The sequence below is a fragment of the Varanus komodoensis genome, unplaced genomic scaffold (genome assembly GCF_004798865.1).
Source record: "Varanus komodoensis strain SLA01 unplaced genomic scaffold, ASM479886v1 scaffold11, whole genome shotgun sequence".
Classification (NCBI taxonomy): Eukaryota; Metazoa; Chordata; class Lepidosauria; order Squamata; family Varanidae; genus Varanus; species Varanus komodoensis.
The window spans coordinates 16,267,980-16,287,594 of NW_025335317.1; the positions used below are offsets into that span (position 1 = coordinate 16,267,980).

The 19,615-nt window shown below is 37.9% G+C and overlaps 2 protein-coding genes across 8 annotated transcripts in view; both read right to left on the reverse strand.

The window, feature by feature from the left end:
• Positions 1-14,686, reverse strand: part of RUFY2 (RUN and FYVE domain containing 2) — a 33,852-nt gene extending 19,166 nt beyond the window's left edge. For 4 of the 7 annotated variants that reach the window (XR_006413773.1, XR_006413774.1, XM_044420444.1 and 1 more), the window contains exons 1-9: positions 14,566-14,686; positions 11,615-11,788; positions 10,152-10,269; positions 7,010-7,111; positions 5,800-5,923; positions 4,281-4,342; positions 2,936-3,001; positions 1,624-1,693; positions 725-826 (exon numbers count right to left, since the gene is read on the reverse strand). Coding sequence is in view for 5 of the 7 variants with exons in the window: in XM_044420444.1 (XP_044276379.1) it covers positions 725-826; positions 1,624-1,693; positions 2,936-3,001; positions 4,281-4,342; positions 5,800-5,923; positions 7,010-7,111; positions 10,152-10,269; positions 11,615-11,788; positions 14,566-14,668 (921 nt within the window). In the remaining 2 variants the exon portion in view is untranslated. Of the gene's footprint in view, positions 1-724; positions 827-1,623; positions 1,694-2,935; positions 3,002-4,280; positions 4,343-5,799; positions 5,924-7,009; positions 7,112-10,151; positions 10,270-11,614; positions 11,789-12,920; positions 13,126-14,565 lie in introns of all 7 variants that reach the window. The other 3 variants (XM_044420447.1, XM_044420446.1, XM_044420445.1) reach the window with 3 other exon arrangements.
• A 1,578-nt stretch (positions 14,687-16,264) lies between these two features.
• The window catches only part of DNA2 (DNA replication helicase/nuclease 2), a 31,122-nt gene continuing 27,771 nt past the window's right edge, over positions 16,265-19,615 (reverse strand). Inside the window, exon 21 of the mRNA XM_044420069.1 lies at positions 16,265-16,336. Coding sequence (XP_044276004.1) covers positions 16,265-16,336 — 72 coding nt within the window. The remainder of the gene's footprint in view (positions 16,337-19,615) is intronic.

The window sequence follows — 19,615 nt, forward strand, 5'->3', positions numbered from 1 at the left end:
ACTAGGGCAAAAGGGGCAGACACAAAAAGCTACAGTCATTGAAAAAACTTTCCTAACATTTTTCCAGGGATTTTCAGGATAGGGGAAGAAGGGCAGGATGCCAACCCTCTGAATCAGTGAAATGCAACAGACCACATATGCCCCATCTCTTGTGTTGGCAAGTGAGCTCTGAGGACCAATATGGCAATGCTCCACCAAATGCTCTCTCCACACAGTCCTACTCCCATCACTGTTTGCCACTGATTGTTCCCAGGACCACAGAGAGAGCAATTATGCCAGGCAATCCTTCCATTTTTGATTTATCTTAGTTAGGCCTGGGGAAAGGAAACTCAAGCAGTTACTTTGTTGATGATTTTGTTTTATATCCATTTAAAGTTCAAGTTCTTTCTTTAAGAGCAGAGATACCAGAAAATTTTAACTGATTATTGGTTAACTGAATTATTCTACTTGTTTCTAGTAAAGGTATTGCCAAACTGTGGGGACAATACAGCTACCTTTGGTTTTTATGCACACTGTAAAAGTTTGCCCAACAAAATGCATTCACAAATGATTTTCTAAAAAGTTTATCACAGATCTATAATCCCTATCTACTAGGATTAATACAATACTTAGAAAAATGTCAATTTGAATTTTTATATGCAAGTCATGAACCTAAGCTTTGTGACATTATTCAAATCAAAACAAACTACCTCTACCTCTATCAAAACAAACTACATCTACATACCTCTAGATGATGCTGTGTTTTCATCAAAATGAGAGTGTTTTCACTTCTTAAGTGATGGTTTTCTTCTTGAAGTTTAATAATGTTGTTTTTGGCTATTGCTAACTAAGAAGAGGCAGAACAAAACAAAACAGAAAATATAAACAAGTTCAGGTGAACAGTAGGAAAACAACATTCTGAAGCATATACACAGAACAAAGAGCAAAAAACATTTTAATGGGTCTTTAGAAACATGTTAAACACAAAGGACTTATCCCTTACAGTTGCAAGAAATATACTTGAGAAAATAAGCTATATGGGAAAAGTGAGTTATTGGAAATAACTATATTTTTCCCTGCTATTTGTCCAATGAACACAATCCTCACTTTATCATGACAACTACCCTCTGAGGTAACAGGCTGAGATAAGGACTTGCCCAGGGTCACTGCTGACAAATCCAGGTTTCCAAGATCAAAGTCTCACAATCTAACTACTATATTGCACCAACTGACATTCAGCATGAGGCACCATCAGCAAATGCATTTATAAAAAAGCATAATTTAGCAAGAACTACCACTTTATAATTTTAAAGGGCTTGTATGGACTTGTGCACAAATCTCAGCTTAAAATAAGGTCTTCTGAGAGGTGCATACACTGATGAAGGGCTAGATCTAACAGATATCATATGACAGAGCTGTCACAAAATGTAAGGACTACTCCAATCAAAACTGATATGCCTAGTTACCTGGCCCAGGATCCTATTTAGCTCATTACAGCTTATTAAAGAAGTGAAGATGTTGGGAAGCAGAATATTCAGGAAAACATCATGGGAAAAGTGTTTCAAATAATGGTCCAAATGAAACAAAAAAGCCATAAATACTACTAATTCCAACATAAAGTTATACATTGCTAAAAGACAGTACCTCTTCAATTAGTTTAGTGTTTGACTTCTCTAATGAATCAACACGTGTATGGAGGCTGCTGACTGTGCTACTGAAAACAATAAAGAGACACTTATTAAGATTTGTACCCAAATTCCTACAAGTGCAGGTGCACCTCCACTATACCTACTCAAGAAAATATATTTCATTAGATTTCTGTCTGCAGTCATCTCATTTTTCCTCACTACTGCAATTGACATTGGTATCTTTCTAAGATTCATTACATGACTGTCAACTTTCATTCATTCCTCCCTCTCCCACAATTCAGAGAATTTATTTTTTTCTGCAACTCTTTAGGGAAGGAAATAAAAATACGTTGTCACTTTATGTGCTCATTTGTTTAGCTTTTCAGCACTCTCACCTTGTTTGTTGAAGCTAACTGTTCTCTTAACTTAGCAGTAAGCCCATTTCTTTCTAAGGAGGAATACTAAGGGTACAATCTGATGTACATTTACACAGAAAAAATGTCCTACAATTCCCAGCATGCTCCAGTAAGCACACCAGGTGGAGGTATGCTGGGAAATATAGGACTTTTTCTGTCTAGGCATGCATCAGATTGTGCCCTAAACTTTGTGATAATAAAGTTCTGGCCAACTGCTGAATACAGTTCTCTTTGCACTCCAATCTTAAACATGTTTATTCAGAAGAGAGTCCCACCAAGTTAACTGGGGCTAGTATAGTACTACATTTTCCAGTTTTGACAGGAAATATCAGTGGTACACTGGTGTTTTCTACCACAAAGGTATATAGCATGAAAATCAAATATTCATATGCAGCATCCTTCAAAAATCTTATGCAGATGGTCCAGGAAACATACACAGATGTTTATAGAAGTATATTTTACTACCACATTTTACAGATTTCCTATTGGAAACACCATTGTAACCCAAATATTTCCCACAAGAACTCTAACTCATGGCACTGACTCTGCTCCCAAAAACTGTTTGGGATTGAAGCTGTAATCTTGCTGGTACAGAACAGCAAGTACAAATTAAGTTTGAATCAATTATTTAAAGGATTTTATCATGCTAGTTTAAACTTGATCAGATAATGTAAGAAATTCTTCTTAGTTTGTTCAGTTTTAAAAGAATAAAAGCACGTTAATGGACAAATCTCTGCAAACACTACTACTTCCAGAAGTCTCAACTTCAGAATCTCTACCTACTAGTTATATTATACTACCATTAACTAGAGACAAGCACAATTATAGGAACTCAAATGCCTACTGCTTTACTAGAAAAGGTGTATTTTTACCAAAGGATGCCTCTTCTGTTTAACACATGCCTCTACTTACTTCAGTTGCCGATTTAGTTCTTCAACATAATTCTTTTGATCCAGTATAGCAGCAATATGGTCATTTCTAAAAGAGTTGGAAAATTATATGATTAGAGTTTTATCTGAGCCTTAAAAATGCCACATAAGAGCAGAAGCGCTTTACTTTAGGTCAGAAATGTTAAATTCTTTTACCATGGCACAGGAGTAGATACCTTTGGGCCTTCTGAGTGTTTTGGATTTACCCTTTAAGTTCTCATCATTGGCTCTGCAGCATAGAGCTAATGAAGGCTGAATTTCAAAACATCCATATATCAGGCTGCCTAATCTTGATATTGTAAGCACTCCAACTTAATAACAGTTGAGCATAGCTTATAACAACCTTCCCTAACCTTGTGCCCTCCTGGCCAGTCAGTTCTGATCTGTAGAGCACTGAGTTGGGGAAGCCCGATTTAAAAAAAACCCTTTTGGGTATAGGATATCCCATCTTAGAACTGCAGAATGAACTGAAAACCACTATTCCTTTCCAACATTGCATGTCTAAGAAATTGGAAAATACATAAACTTTAACATGAATTCCCCCTGATAAATATCCCAGACTGGTGACCACCAGGCAGCGCCATCATAGGGGGATTGATAATGATAAAAGCTGATGTAAGAATGCTGCAACAAGATCAAGTGTTGGTCCTAAGTGTTGTGAATGGGGCGGGGGGGGGGGGGTGCCATTAGCTCTCCGCTGCAGGCAACATGCTTTCATGGGAGGAAGTATCATTTAATTCAGTGGTACTTTCTTCTGCATAAACATGAGTAACATAGAACAAGGAGACTGGTATTTCTCTTCACTTGCTAAGCCTATAATTCAAATTCCATCAATCTTTTTCAATTATTATTTTGAAAGATGTTATTTCACCATAGAAGTTCATAAACGTACAAGGAAAGAGAAAGCAAAATTAATAAGGGAAGAGAAAGAGGCTGAGGAGCTGACCTATAAGAGTTCTCAAATCTGATTCGTAATTAACTCAGTCCATATTTAGCTTGGGTAAATTTCAGTAAAGAAGAACAGAAGTTCATGTAAGTGTCCTCTTAGCAGTCCGGACAAAGCAAGGCAAGTTTTACTACCCACCTCCCCCACCACTGCCATGGCAAAGTCTTACAGAAAAAATGTACACCCCACCCGCCCTTTCGAAGTATTAAATGTGATAGTTGATTAGAATTGCTAAAAGAAAATAAGCTGGATCCAAAGGTTCTCTTCCCCTGACAGAAGGAATATTCCATCCAAGAAAAGGAATCTCTGAATACACTCTAATGTGTTGGATTTTTCAACAGTTTAATTCAACATGCTGAACCTCAAGGTACACAACACACACCTTTCTTTGCTTTCAATATCATCTTCATTCTTTAAGTACATCGAGAAATCAATCACACCCACCTAAGAAGAAACAGATTTATTCACATTTTACAAAAAAGAAAAGAAAGGCTAGGGTTATAACTTTCACTTGTCTGGTGTTAATGAAAATTTAGCCATCAAATTCAATTAAGCAAGAATTATACATATTAACCATATCATTAATGTCTCAATACATAAGTAACTACAAAATGATTCAGTATTGACACTCTGCTACTATTAAAATGTTTAAGCAATCAAGTTGAGATTACAATACTGAGCCAGAGGTATGCCCAGAGAACTTGTGTGAGTGCAGTGGGGCATAGATGCCAAAATTATAGTCCATGTGAGCAGTGTGCAGGTCTTTTAAAATGCCCCTAAGGACAGAGCAAGGTTTTCTGGATCAAAGTGTAAGCATACTATTTTGAGATGTTCTTTTTATGTCTGAATTCCTATAGTCACTAGAGATTATTTCCTATAAAACCATGAACGAAGAGAAAATTAAAGCATAATGCATGGAAAATAATGTGTGAATAAGTTATGTCAGACTGCAAAATTTATTTAGATTTTTTGAAACTGTCCTTGAGATGCAGCAAGCAAGCATGAATGCATACTACCACTGACAAGTAGGTGTACTGTGCATAATGAATCTCAGAGACTTGTGAATGGTTGTATGCATTTTACAAGTCTTCAATCTGTACAATACAGTATTTTCCCAGCATTTATCCTTTCTGCAATTTCACCTGTTTGCATTTGAGTGTAGAAACTACTTTCCAAGACTGAATGTAGAAACTGGGAAAGTCTTCATCCCTGACACACTGAAACAGTGACTTCCCTGACATCTGGTTCCACATGCCCTACAAGGAAAGGCAATGGGGCAGCTGGAGCTGCATCAGAAAGTACACAGAAGCCTCTGTGGGGCCAGGGGTTGTCCACCCAAATCGTAATGCTGCATTTTCCCATTCCACACTTTGAAAGCTGTGTTTCAATAAATACTTTATTATATGGAAGGGTAACAAAGATGCATTCCCTCTTCCTAGCAGAAAAATACAGATCTGCACATTAAAAAGATGGGAAGAAATACATGGTGCACAGCTGTTAGCCCCAAGCCCTCACATTTTAATATACTTTGAAGACAGTACTATTTTAAATGCTAAGGAACCTGCAGGGCAGTCAAACAAAGGGGAAAATACAGTCATACATCATTTTACAGGACTGTGTAGTCCAGTGAAAAGTTTTATGATGAACTAATTCTCTAGAAACAAAAGTTTATGAACAAGCACTTTTTATGATATGCCCATGCTTCCAAATAAATAACTTTGCTTCATTTCAGGAAGAACCAGCCTTTACTCCAATCCAAACGAGGAAGTGATTCTTGCCTTTTAAGGGTTTCTAACATACTGCATACTGTCTGTTCAGCTTGGTCTTATACTCTATTATTTCGTTCAAAAAGACTTAGATTTCAAGGCAAAGTATCAGACCATAACTTCAGGCTCACTTACTTGTGAATCCAAATCTTCTCCTTTTACACACAGGTTTGCATCTATTACATTTAAACCAACAAGTAACCCAACAATGACTGCTCCTTCTTCTTCCATCATCAGTGCATGATATTCATAAAACTCACTGTAAAATACATTTGAATTATTTTGTAAGACACTGTGAAATATTTAAGTGATTTTTAAATTCTCAATCAATTGTGTTACTGAACTTATTTTCAAGACTCTTAAAGTCTGAGTTGCAGTGCAATCTTCAATGGGACTAAGGTCCATTAAACTCAATAGGCATTACTCTCTCATAAGGATGAACTGGACAGCAGCCACTATGACTGGTACTCCCAAAGGGCCCCAAAGCCAGACCCACTACAGTTTACTACATAATATTGCAATTGAAGTTTGCCACTTAATAAAGATAAATAAAATACTTCTTTATTTTTAAGTATGTAAACCAGCCAAATTTGCAACTTTTAAATCCTGTTTAGTTCTGTAGGAAAATTCAGCATATACCACCTCAGGAGGAAAGTCTGAAGTCTAAAGTCTAAAAGTGCAAAGTTGTTGGGGTGAAAACAGCACTTTACTCAGTAGAATACTGCATACATAGTCGCTTCTGAAGTTATGACACCCTCTGCACCCCTGTGCATCTGAACCTTTTGGTTGAATTCACCGTAATGGAAAAAAATATAAGAGGTGGTGGTGTTCCAAAAATGGTTACATGTTCCACTAACAGTTGCATAAGCAAAGCAACTGGAACAAGCAAGATCACACAAAATGAAGTTGTAATATATCATTAAATGGTTTGCACAAGCCAAATTCAAGTACTGAATTTGACACTTGGGATTTTTGCCACTGGGTATCACCCCCCACATACAATAGAAAATTCTAAACTAAAAAATAATAATAAACAAGTTATAAATTACAATCATACACTTTAATTTTATATTACTTATACTAATGCATTTTATTCTGATGGCAAGCCTATAAATTCTATTGGCTGGATATGATCAATAACCCAGTTTAAGTAGCAAAAGAAAATGAGGTATTACATTAATATCTCAAAAGTAAGAAATGTTTAATTTATTGAACTCAAATTATTTCTTTAAAATCATATTTCTAAGCAATCATAAGGATAACATATGATATAACTGTATAATTCTTGTAGCAAGTACAGCATTGAACCTATTTTTTTTCCATAAAAATCTGGAAAGGCACTCACCCAAGGAGATCTTTGCGAAAGATGAGACACCGTAGATAGTCAGCCATCTTTTTTTGCATAAGTGCCAATCGCAACCAAGCTCGAGCACGTCCTAGTGAAGTTCTGATAAAAGGACATAGTTCAGAAAATACCCATACCAGAAGGTTTCACCGACAGACAACAGGTTTTGATAAAAAGACACATAACGCTTTTAATTTCCATTTGAACAGTGTTCTTCAAAAAGTCAAGATAAAACAAGTTATGCTTGAAATGAGATAATTCTAGTTGCTTTTAAGTGGCATTTGAAAAGGCCCTTAAGAGATAAAGAAAATGAAGGTTGCTATTTTTTAATCTTGGAGAAATATTTAAAAATACAGGGGCTAATGTAAGTAGGAACAGAAGTCTACATTCTGACGTTAGAGAATTTCCAACTCGAACAGGCTGTATTTTACTTTTACCCAAGAACCAAAATATGGAACTACAACAAACTATTTCACAGTGCAAAGCTCGTGAAAATGTCACCAAAATCATCCTAAATGAAATAAGAATGACTTTAAAAAGCCATTACTGTTGGATATCATACTAAGAACAATCAAGAAAATATAAAGGATAGGAAAAAAAACTAAAAATACAGTTATCCAATAACTATTTACCTATCATTTTACGGCTACCCCAAATTTATACTTTTATATTCAAAATCCTAAGCTTTAAAAATGCATTGAGTCCCTACTTACTCCTTGTCATCTTTGAAAGCAAGTATGGACATCATACATAGTTTAGAACCTAAAATATAGAACTGTGCCCTGAATGTGTACACCACATTTAAATCCAACGTACAGGGCAGATCATGCTGCATTTTATTTTACATTTTCCTCCCCCTATTTGAAATTGGGATGTAGACTTAATTTTATTTATTACATTTCTATACCACCAAATAGCTCAAGCTCCCTAGATGATTCACCAAATATTCTAGTCACAGTCTGAACATACATGTCAAATTTCATTCCTGTCTCACATTCAACCTCAGCCTCTATGTAATAGACAATAGGTAAACAAGAAAAAAGTCAAAGTCAAACAAAAAGACAAATATACTGAATGCCTCATGCTATTTGCACAATAAATAGTATTTCTATCTAACTGAAATTACAGCCCTAGTTGTGAGCCATAGACCTTTGTGGAATTGCAATGAATCAGCGTAAATCCCAGCTCAGCACAATCTCAGCATAATCAAACACAGTCAAGTACATTCTCTAATATGCTGGTTGTCTCTTATTTTACCAAAATGCTAAAACTCATAAAGACATTTTTCAGCTACAGTCTTAAACAAGTTCATTTTGATGAACGCACACTTGATACAGAAGACCAAACTGGGTCCAGGATTTAGACTATATTATACCATTACAGAGCAAAGTCTACCCTACAATCATTTGTTTAGTGGGCAAGAACGCAACACTGAAATCGGATTTTCTCCTTCTTTCCTTCCTCTTTTATCCTCCTACCTCCCCACAACACTTTGAAATAGATTTTGAGGGAGTATAGGGGTTTAACCAGTGCATTTTTTGTAAAAAAAAAAAAAAAAAAAAAAGTGCCGGAACTCACGTCGCCGGCAGTAAGCGCGGGCAGTAAGCGCGCGACCACACACACCAATCCCAAGCCGAGCAACAGAGCAGCCTCCCAAGCCCAGAGCCCCAGAGCAGCGCCCTCACTATCTCACTATCAGGTAACAGATGGCAGACACAAAAGCAGCCTGCAGGCACTATGTGAATGATGTTTGCTGCTGATCTGCTACAATTCAAAATCACTTCGTAAAATCCATTGGAAAAAAAGATGCCTGAACGCCGTTCCTGTGTGTTCTATGACAAAAAAGCCCTGGGTTTAACATAGGGAAGGTGGAAGCACTTTTCTATGGATAGAAGCCATTTTGTCAGTGGCTGAGGGATGCTCCAGGGAGCAGCTGGTCCCAGACATATTGAGAGTGGCTTTTACCCTCTCAACTATCCCTCTGGGACAGCCAAAGGGCCAGATTTGGAGACAAATTTGGGAGAAGGAGCCAAAAGGCAACTGATGTTAACCAAACTGACATGTGCTGCAATCTGACACACTTCATCCTAGAAGGAACCCTGACAGTGAGATTTCCAATATCACTTCATTCTGGGATAGAACTTGGTGATCAAAATCTCCTCAAACCTGTTGAATATTGCTAGATAGAAAGTGTACAATTATACAGTTCTGGAAATCACATTCTATGTCTACGTGAAAACAGGTTTGAAAGTTTGTCTAAGAACATATATATTATACTGATAATTAGAGGAAGGATAAATCAGAGATATTCAATCCAGCTTGACTGCCTTTTCTAGAATGATTACCTAACTGAACTACATACAAAAGGTTCTCCCTCTGCCCTCACTTCTCCCCACTAATGTAATGTTAGTTAATTTAAAACTTACTTTATTCTTTTCACTAAGGAGCAACTCTTCATAAATCAGATCATGTTAAACAATGTTTTTCTTGATTCTATGCTACTGAAATCTTTGTAAATCTCCCATTAAATACTATAAAATATAACAAAAATCAGCAGTATGTTTTACAGGAACTAATGACACTGCTTTATAACATAAAAGTGGAAATTGTCTGAATATTTTAGCTTCTCTTAAATCCAAATAAAAGTAGAGACACTTGCAAATGTTATACGTTTTTCAGACTCAGCAAGTTCATTAGCTTTTTATTATCAGATTTCCTCTTTCATCATAGTTCTTGGAAAGGGCCTTAACTCAGAGACTGAGCAAAGGTCTTGCATGTAATCACTAGCATCTCCAAGTAAGGTAGGGAAAAGACCCCTACCTGTCTAAAACCCTAGGATGTCACTGCCAGTCAGCCTAGACAATTCTGGGCTAGAAGGACCAAAGGTCTGCCATGGTAGAATTCCTTACATTCCTTGCAAAAACACTCTATAGAGTTCACCTTGTCTTTTCACAAAACTTTGTGGGCTCAATAGTTAGGGTACTAATATCATTTCATTTGCAGAGTTCCCTAGGAGTTTAAATTGGATCTGTGCTCCTAGACATCTCATGGTCTACAGAAGCAAAGCAAGGGAGCTGGGGAGACATTCAAGTATGCTACACATAATTTGTATTTAAAAATCCTTATTGGCAATACAACTTACTTGAGACCGGGTAAGTCTCTAACACTAGCAGCAATTTCTTCAGCTTCTGGATACAACTTCTCCACAAGTTCCAGGGGCCCCCAGATTGTTTTATTGTAACTTAGGAAAGATTTTTTTACTAGCAGGAGAAAACATAATATTTTGTTATTTTAATTTCTGCTTTATTTTTCTCAAGTGATTCTATACACTTGCTAATGGGTTAAAAGTTATTTACAGCTATTTACTGAAAAGCCATATGAGTAAAAAGAACATTTGCAAATGTGTTTAATATTTTACACTTATATTGCCTTAACAAATGTATTTTTATTATATTTTCATACCACCCAATCACCAAAGATCTCTGGGAGGTTCAGAATAATTTTAAAACATAAAATACAACATAAAAATTAAATAGTTAAGACTACAGTATAAAATAGAAGTGAAAACTGGAATAAACAAAGAGTTAAAATACGATAATGAATTTAAAACTGCCTGAAATTAAAAATCCAAACAGAATTCCTAGGAAAATAAGAAGGTATTTCCCTGGTGCCAGAAAGAGTACAATGTAATTGACAGGCAAGCTAACCTGCGAAGTTCATTCCATAGTTGAGGTGTCACCAAAAAGGCCCTCTTTCTAGCAGCCACTCACTGGACTTCCTTTAGTAGGGGATCCCCTAGAAGGACTACTGAGGATGATTTTAGGATTTGGGCACGTATATATGGGAGAAAACAATCCTTTGGGTAACTTGGCCCCAAGTCATTTAAGGCTTTGAATGTTAATAACTAGCACTTTGAATCAGACCTGGACATTGTCTGGTAACCAGTGCACATGGTTCAAATACTGGCCTAATAGTAGACAGTCTCTCTTAACAATCTTGCTGAACTGTTTTGGACCAGCTGAGGTTTCCAGGCCATTTTCCAAGGCAACCCCACATATACTGCACTCCAGTAATGCGATCAAATATTACCAAAGCATGGATAACTGCAGCTGTAGTATTCCTGTTCAGATAAGGATGCAATTGCATACCTATTCTGGTATACCTGTCCTTCTCCATAGCCACTGCAGCCAATTGGGAAGCTAATGTTATGGAGTACTCCATGTTATACAGGATAACAAAATAAGAAAAAACAAAGATGAATTAGCAAGTCAAGTACTCAGCAAAGAAGGAAAGTAAAAGAGACATCAGTTTAAGGACCATTCAAGGAAGTAAAAATCTCCAGCAAAAAGTGGATTTCAATTGCTCTTATCAATGCTAAGGAACCTAAACAGTCACTTGGATTGACTGTTGTCAGGAAAGTTTACAGTATACTTCTTGGACGAATGGCTGTCTAGTACAGGAAAGCACCATATTGTGCCTCTGTATAATGCCATAGCTTGCCTCACACTGCAAAATAAAACATCCAGGCTAAGATGGCACACTCAAATAAAATATTCAAACGTTTTATTATGAAGAAAACAAGCTAAAAACAAATGTTATTTGTACCTTTAAGGCCATGTTTCAGGCAGTGCTCCATGACAACAAAGAACTGTTGTAGAGGTGGATAATCAGAATCAAGAGTTCGACCAAAGCTCAGAGCTGATTCGATGAGGCCCTTGATACTCAATTTAGCCATATTCAATAAATTTGCTCGTTCAACAGCTGTAGGGTCTTTAACAGCTTAAAAATGATAAACAGATAAAAATTAAACATGAAGAAAAGTTTCAGTTAACCCAAATTAATGTATTAGTGATCAAAGAACAATGATAGTATCCACATCTATAGTAATAAGTTGAAAAAACAGGAAAGTATTATGCTAAGAAACATAGGATGTGTCTGTATGAAATGTCTGTTCTGCAGGAATCAGATTTATTTGTAGTCTTGCAGCACTGGCAGATGTCCCATTCTAAATCAGTGCTTGAAACATCTAGCATTGCTTGGGATTCCTGGACTTCCATAGACCTTCATTAGGTATTTGCTACGGTTTTTTGCATCTGCTACTTTCTGTTATTTTATGGCTCAATCCTCTACTCTGAAGTACGACACTTCATACTATACTTAAGTCTTAACTACCTTTACATGATTCAATTGTTGCTCTGTTCAACATCTGTTTTATATAATAAATATGCTAAACTCCTTAGCTTGTTGTGGCACTTGGTGGCAAGCTTTTGCAGTACAAAACTCTGCTCATGCAGGATTCTGGACTATTCAAAACCTTGCTATCTACTAAGACTGATGCTAGAATATGCTATCTAAAATTTTTGGATCCTGTTTCTCCTTAGGACCAATGTGGTAATCACTTACAGCATGACAATCCAGGAGGCTACAGTTAGTAACTGCAGGAGTATTCTTCTTAGAGATAGATCAGTATGATACAGAACCAATCCTTTTAAAGGAATGTTTCATCTAATGATGTTTTACAGAGTGGTTTGTTTACTTTTTCTATTAAAATAAATAAGGGTATAGTCTTTCTGCTCTTGGGAATGCTCGAACCAACAGTGTGGGAGCTGCATCCAGGTAAAGATACATAGGATTGACTTGCTTACGCATTACTGGTAGTAGTCTATCTTCATCTAACTGAAACTGATAGAATATGAGTCAACCCTAAATTCAAAGCTATGTTTAATCTTTTCAGGTAAGTATCAGAAAGAATATATATTTAGGTGCTTAGGAAACCCTTCTAGCATGGTAAAATTAGTACATAAGCTGTTTTGGGTGCTTTCATTTATCTATGTAGGGGGAAAGCTGGAGACAGGAAGGAGAGAATTGAGGCTGATTGCTACAACCAGAAGTTGTAAATCTCAGAATTTACCTGTCAGTTCTCTGTTCCTGATTGTTTCCAATGGCAGAGAATTTAGATTTTGTGTAGTTTGCATGCTATTATCTTTCAAGTCAGCTTATATTATAGTGATTATCTGTTATAGAAGCCTTTCCCAACTGGGCACCCCCAAGATGCTTTTCAGTATAACTCCCTTCATCCTGCAACCAACATGGTCAGTGGTCAGAAATGCTGGGAGCTGTGGTACAAAACATAAAGTGTGTGTTAGGGAGAGGAAGGTGCCTTATAAATTTGTTGTAAGTACTATTAAGATAAAGTAACTGGGGCAGTTGAAAACATTATGTAAGTGCTAAGAATGATAATTAAAGAGAGCAAATGAAAGCACCAAATTTAACAAAGAAATGATCAGAATGGGTCTTAAGACATCAAGAGGAAAAAATGAGTTTCAGAAAAGAAGTGAATAAGCACATTTCTGGACTTAGTTCTCAAGGATTAGGTGTACCTCATTAACAACACTCACATAAGGACCACGCTGATGCTTGCATTGCAATTTACAACACTCTATTTGGGCTGCTATCCTCTGCACTATGTCACATCCAAGTAAGCACTTTGAAAACAGAGATTTTGTTTATTCTGATTAAACATGCATAGATTTCAGCTGTAGTGCAGACATGGGGGCAGCTGATCTTGGGGCAGGATTAGCCAGGCCTACATTCAGACGCGGGGGGGGGGTTAAGTAAACCCTCCTCCCGAGGGACACCCCTCTGGCCAAGTTCCACATCCCCCACCCCATCTATGCATCAGATAAGCGGGGGCGGGGGGGGGGAGGGTGCTGTATATACATAACATTCTCGAATAGCTGGGAATCCTTCCACTTAGGTGGAGATTCATATAGTCGGCCAGTTCACACGAAGGGCTTCGTCTCCTGCCGGCATGTGTCCCCTCTGAAAACGTGTACCGTCCCCAATAACAAACATTTCTCACGGATAAATGAAGCGGCACTTCTTTGACAGCTCACGCGCTTCCTCGCGTCAGCGGTCTTAAGTTCCCCGCAGGGCTGACGATACATCTCTGCCTCGTACAGGTTTAAATTCAAAGACACCGCTCACGTGTGTCACCCGTGTACGTGAGAATGGGACGTCTCAAGAAGCCCTGCCACTGAAGCGCGAATGCCGTCATAGCACGACCACCCCGAAGCCATTTTACGAGCAACCCACTTTTCCGGCACATCCAAGATAACAAGCCGCGTATGGATCTCGCGGAGGAACGGGGCTAGACGTGTCTCAATCCCGAACCTGAAGAGGTGCCGGGGTGGGGTGGGGGCTCGAAAAATTTTCGAGGCGGCCTCGATGACTCATGACTTTCCCTCCAGGAGAGGTGCCTTCAATGCAAGAAAAGCGCGGGGGTGAGGGAAAGCGGCGACCTGTTGTTTGCATCCAGCCGCAACTGAGGGGCGGCCGCAGCCCCTACCGAAGCGAGCGGACGGGCAGGCAGCTGCCGAAGGAGAACCGAGCTCCAAAGGATGACCTTTTCTCAAGAAGGAGGACGGTCCGCTCCGTCCCGAGAGCCTGCGGCGCGCCGGCTACGGAGGAGCGAGCCGCTCCCCGGCCCTTTCCCCTCTGCGGCGCCTCTCCCCCGTGGCTGTTCCCGGCAGGGGCCGCCGCCCTACTCCTCTTACCCATGGCCGGCGAAGAGCAGCAGCTGCCCGAGCAGCTCAGCGAGCCTCCAGCCTTTGCTGCCTTCCCGGCCCGTCTCCAGCCCTCCTCATCCTCCTTCTCCATCCCCGCCTCCCCCCACGCAGCCTCGCCCGCTGCGCCCCTGGCGGCAGGAGGACCGGAGACGTGACGCCGGGTAGCGGAAGGGCTGTGCCAAGACCGGCCGAGCAAAACGCGACCCGGGGAAGGTTTTGTGGTTGCGGCTGGCAGATCCCCGTCGTAAGAGGGCATATTCGGGGACGAGGACAAGGGGAGCCATTGCACGTCACAGGAATCAGAAACCTCCCCCATCTGCGGGATGCAGACACGGATGGTACAGCAGTGGGATTTAACATTTACTAGGACCTTAACCTATACCATATTGCAATCTACGCCTGCCATTTTGTTCCCAGATCATCCCAGCACACACCCAACCATTCAGTAGCGCTGGCACAATTAGCATTACGTATTGGCAGTCGGTAGCTGATTTTAATACACAGTAAGCCCATCTAAACCTTTTCTAGGTTACTGTTTAACTGGCGTTTAAGCTTCAGTTTGCAAAAGGTTCTTAGCTTGGTTGTCTGAAGGCAATTTGTTGCAACCATGCTAGGATTCACTTACAAGTGAGGTTTCAGTGTTTGCCAAGATTGTAAATTTATACTTCAGTGATATATGAAATATATTTAGTTAAAATTCATATTAGGAGTACAAAGATAATAGTTACTTCATTTTATTATATATATTACTAAAACAGGTAGGTTTAAGAGCTCTACATATCAGAGACGAAGATTCATACATAATATATACAGAAAGGAACATAATTATATGCAGTGATGCATTTAATGGGTACAATCCAAATTTAAAGTATGCCTGAGGTATTGACTTTTAAAGTACCTTTTATGGGGTATTTCTAAAACAGAAAAGTGAATCTCTGCACTAAATTATGATGGGATTTTTTGACAATACTATACAGTATATTTGGAATAGGAAATTGCCTCACCAGACAATTATGGCAACTTATGGCATTATAAAAGGAAAACCATTTTAGAAGTTTTCTTAATAAAAACCAACCACTCTTAGAGTTGCATATATAAATATTTAAGTTAGGAGGGCATGGAAGAGAGATGTAAACAGATTGGAACACATTAGGAGGAAAGGGGAAAAAAACCAGGAAAACATATTGGATAGTACATAGGGATAAAATCTGCCTATTTATATTTGTATGTGAAGTTTTATTTGTATGTGATGTTTTAATAAGGTAACAGCCTTCATCAAATTGTAAAACTAGACAGATACTAATTTAAGGTCCCTAAAGGCACAATCATGGATTTTTAGACAAAAACAAGTCCTACAACTCCAAAGTTCAATTTGAATGCTGGGAATTATAGGACTTTTTCCTCTATGTACATGCATAAGAATGTGCCCAAATTGCATTGCTATTCAAATAAGAGTGGCAGGTCAAAAGCAAAACATCAAATCTCTTATCAAAGGTCCATCCTTTTTGCATCTAGGGAGAATAATCCAGTCATGACTGCAAATCTAAGAAGCCCTTGCAGATTCCACTGTTCATTCATCAAAAGCATTAATCATATCCTAAAGTCTTGTCTCCCCACCCACCCCTGCACATACCATCATTATAAATGAGAAGCCAAAGGGTGCAGACATTCTTCATCAAAAAGGAATTTAAACCTTCAAAATATAGATGTGTTTGCTAGTAATAAGGTAACTGGTGATGTTTGGTTTTACAATAGTCAACTGTTAAGAAGCAACATAAAGTATTATTAGTGTTCACTATTAATCTGAAGTTAATTCTGTTTGACAATATGGCAGCTTCAAGTCTAATTGCCAGTTTTCACAGCATGTGAATGGACTTTTTTTCCTCGAAGTCCCTTTGTCACAGGAGGTTACAATGAAAGACACTTTCACACGATCCGAATGGAATACTGAAAATGTAAGCGATATTAAGGAAAATATAGTTTGCAACACATGTCATTAAAAGAAAAAGAAAAAAATATTTTTTTACTGTGCATTTCTGTCCTCTGAGCATTGCAGAGAGTATTCTTCACCTTAGGATGGCACCTCCTTCTGAAGCAAGTAGCAAGGATCATCTAACAAATCTTTCCTTTCCAAGGGAAGGATCAGTCCTGATTCCCCAGATTGGACTGGAACTGCAAGAACCATCCCACAACCCCTTGCTGAAAATACTGGAAGCAACCTTGCAGAGATTGCTGGAAAAAACCTAACTTGCTACTGTATCTTAAAAGAAAAAATGAATACCAAACAACCTGTGCTGAAGCACAGAGGACAGAACAAGAAACAAGCAGGAACTTCACATGACAAAACATATCCAGAAGGCACCGACTGCCACCCTCCTGCCTTCTGCCACAGGGCACTGACAGAAGTCACTAGTTTATTGAAAAAAACTGTTCCTGAATGAAACAAGAGAAGAGAAATTTACAGTAAGAACATGTTTCTTTTCTCCTGAACCTCACAGAGGGTATTCCTCACCTTGGTATACAGTACAAGCACTTGTGATGTTAGTGGACCTTCTGAGAATTGTTGCCTATACCACCACTCTCTGCAGAACCTTATGACTGAAAGCTGCCAGTGCAAAAGCAGATTTGTGAATCTTAGTGTTTGGAAAACATATCCATTGAAGCTCACGTGTTTGTCTCTAAGGAAAAATTACTCTGTAATCGCTCCTGCCTTGTAAAGAGAATCAGCATCACTCCCTTCTGGTAGTCTCTTACCCAGGGTCTGATATGCCTGGACTATGCAATTTTGAAGCCACCCAGAAATAAAACTGGACACTTCCAGAAATTTCCCCTGAAGAGGGATGGGCTGGTCAATGGCCACAATTAAATGGTTAAAAGAAAGCTCTTAATGCCTTTTTAAGATTAACGATAGTAACCTGGAAATAGTAGGTGCTTGTCCACATGATTTGAGGAAGGGTCTTCCTACCTGAAAAGATTTTAATAAGAAGGTACTGATTCTTAGTAAATTCAATTTTTAAAATCCAATTTAAACAAGATACAGCTTCAATGGAGGGAGTGACTGTGACGGACTTGGAAGGTGACTGTGCTGGAAAGCAGCTGTGAGAAAGAACTTTGAAAATTAAAGCTAATTAATGAGACTGACTCACAGAAGGTAATACTTTCTGCAGTTAAATTTAATTGGACTGGGCATGACTCCAGTGCAGAAATGGACATGGTAAACAATGATTACAGAACTGGCTTGAGGCTTGTGAAATAAAGTAAAAGCTTTTTCACAATTGCTTAAATTGTTCAGTGAACTTGAATCCTAAAATAAGTATAATATAAAGACTTGCATGGAATTATATGGCTATGTAAAAGCCATAAATAATGGAAATTGTGATAAGAACAAAGAACAGACTAAATTTCTGAGCTACTGATGTAGATTGCTGACTCTAGAGTAAAGGAAAACAATAACAAAGAAGCCATTGATCCAGTATGGTTATAGAGATCCCTCTGATGCATAGCTGTTTTTAATTTGATGAAATAAAGCTTGAAGTGACATAATTTGGACTACTGATTTGTTGGTCTCAAACAATTGATGTCACAAAGACAACCACAACAGAAAACTTATTTTGTCAGGATACATAAACCAAGAAGACCATTGATTTGAGTCTAACTAGAGCTTACTAGGTTAACATATACAGAGAATGGAGACACTGAAAAAAGCTTCAGGGAGCAAAATGGCTGAAAAAAAGATGAGAACATTTTAAAAGATTCTGGACTCAAGTTTGAAAGATGGCTGAAAAAATGGCTGAAAAAAGATAATGAAAAAATCTCAGGAATTTAAACAGTTGAAAGGGCAGCTGAAAGAGGTTACTAATGAACAAAGAAAGACTACTGTTAACTAGATAAAAACAGAAAATCAGAAAGCTTTTACAAAAATGGAGAATCAAGTGAAGATGATGGAAAAGAAACCCCCCCAGAAATAGATACGTTAGCTAAAGCTAATACACTCAACATATTTTGCCTTTCTGGAAAAATAACAGAACGGGAGGAAAAGGTGATTTGATTTGGAGGCCTGAGATTGTAGAAGGATTTTACAATTGAAAAATATACCAGAACGGTTTATTTCACCAATGGAAGAAAGGTAAATTGGAAGTGATGTTCTTGCATGGCTTAAAGAAATGATGCCAGATGAGAAATACATTGTGCTGACCTCCAACATCAATCCAGGCTAACCCCTATAGATAGTAGTGATAAGATTCTCCAACTTTTATAAGAAAGAAAGGTTTAATTTAATCAGAGTTAAATACCATTTCTGAATTAATGTATAAAAGTTTTAATTCTTATTGACATACTTTTTAAAATTCTCTCATCCCACAAATCTCTCCATTCTTCATTACTAATATTTCTTCTTAAATCTATTTCCCAAAATTCTTTGAGAGGATGATGTTGGTCCTCCTAATAAATGTGAAACTTTACATTCCAATAAAATGCTATAAAATGTACTTGTCATTCCTCTCATCCACCTTGGTTTTCTTTCTGTATAATCATTCATGCACCAAATTTAAAACATGTTCCAGTGAATTTATGATATTTTCTCTTATATCAGACTCTCAACTATAGAGTGTCCCCAACTATGTTCAATGTCATTCTTCAACAGAGTAATCTTTATGTGCTTGCAATGAACCTCTGACCAATATAGTCTGGAAACATAAATCTTGAAATACTTGGATAGGTACATCCTTCAACTTTAATTAACCCAAATTTGCTCTCAATTTTCTCATCAACCTTTCTTTCTTATAAAAGTTGGGAGAATTATATGAATACTAAATATTCAATGTATGTTGCAGATGTAACGGAAAAGTGGGTACATATTTCCATATGTGGTGGGAGTGTAAATACATAGTTTTGAAAATGGTTTTCAAAGAAATTAGTAAAATATTGAATCTAAATATTAAAGTAGACCCTGGATTATTGTCACTATTTAGGGAATGAGTGGGACAAAATATTAAAGAATTGATGATAAATTTACTAACAGCAGTAAAATTAACAATAG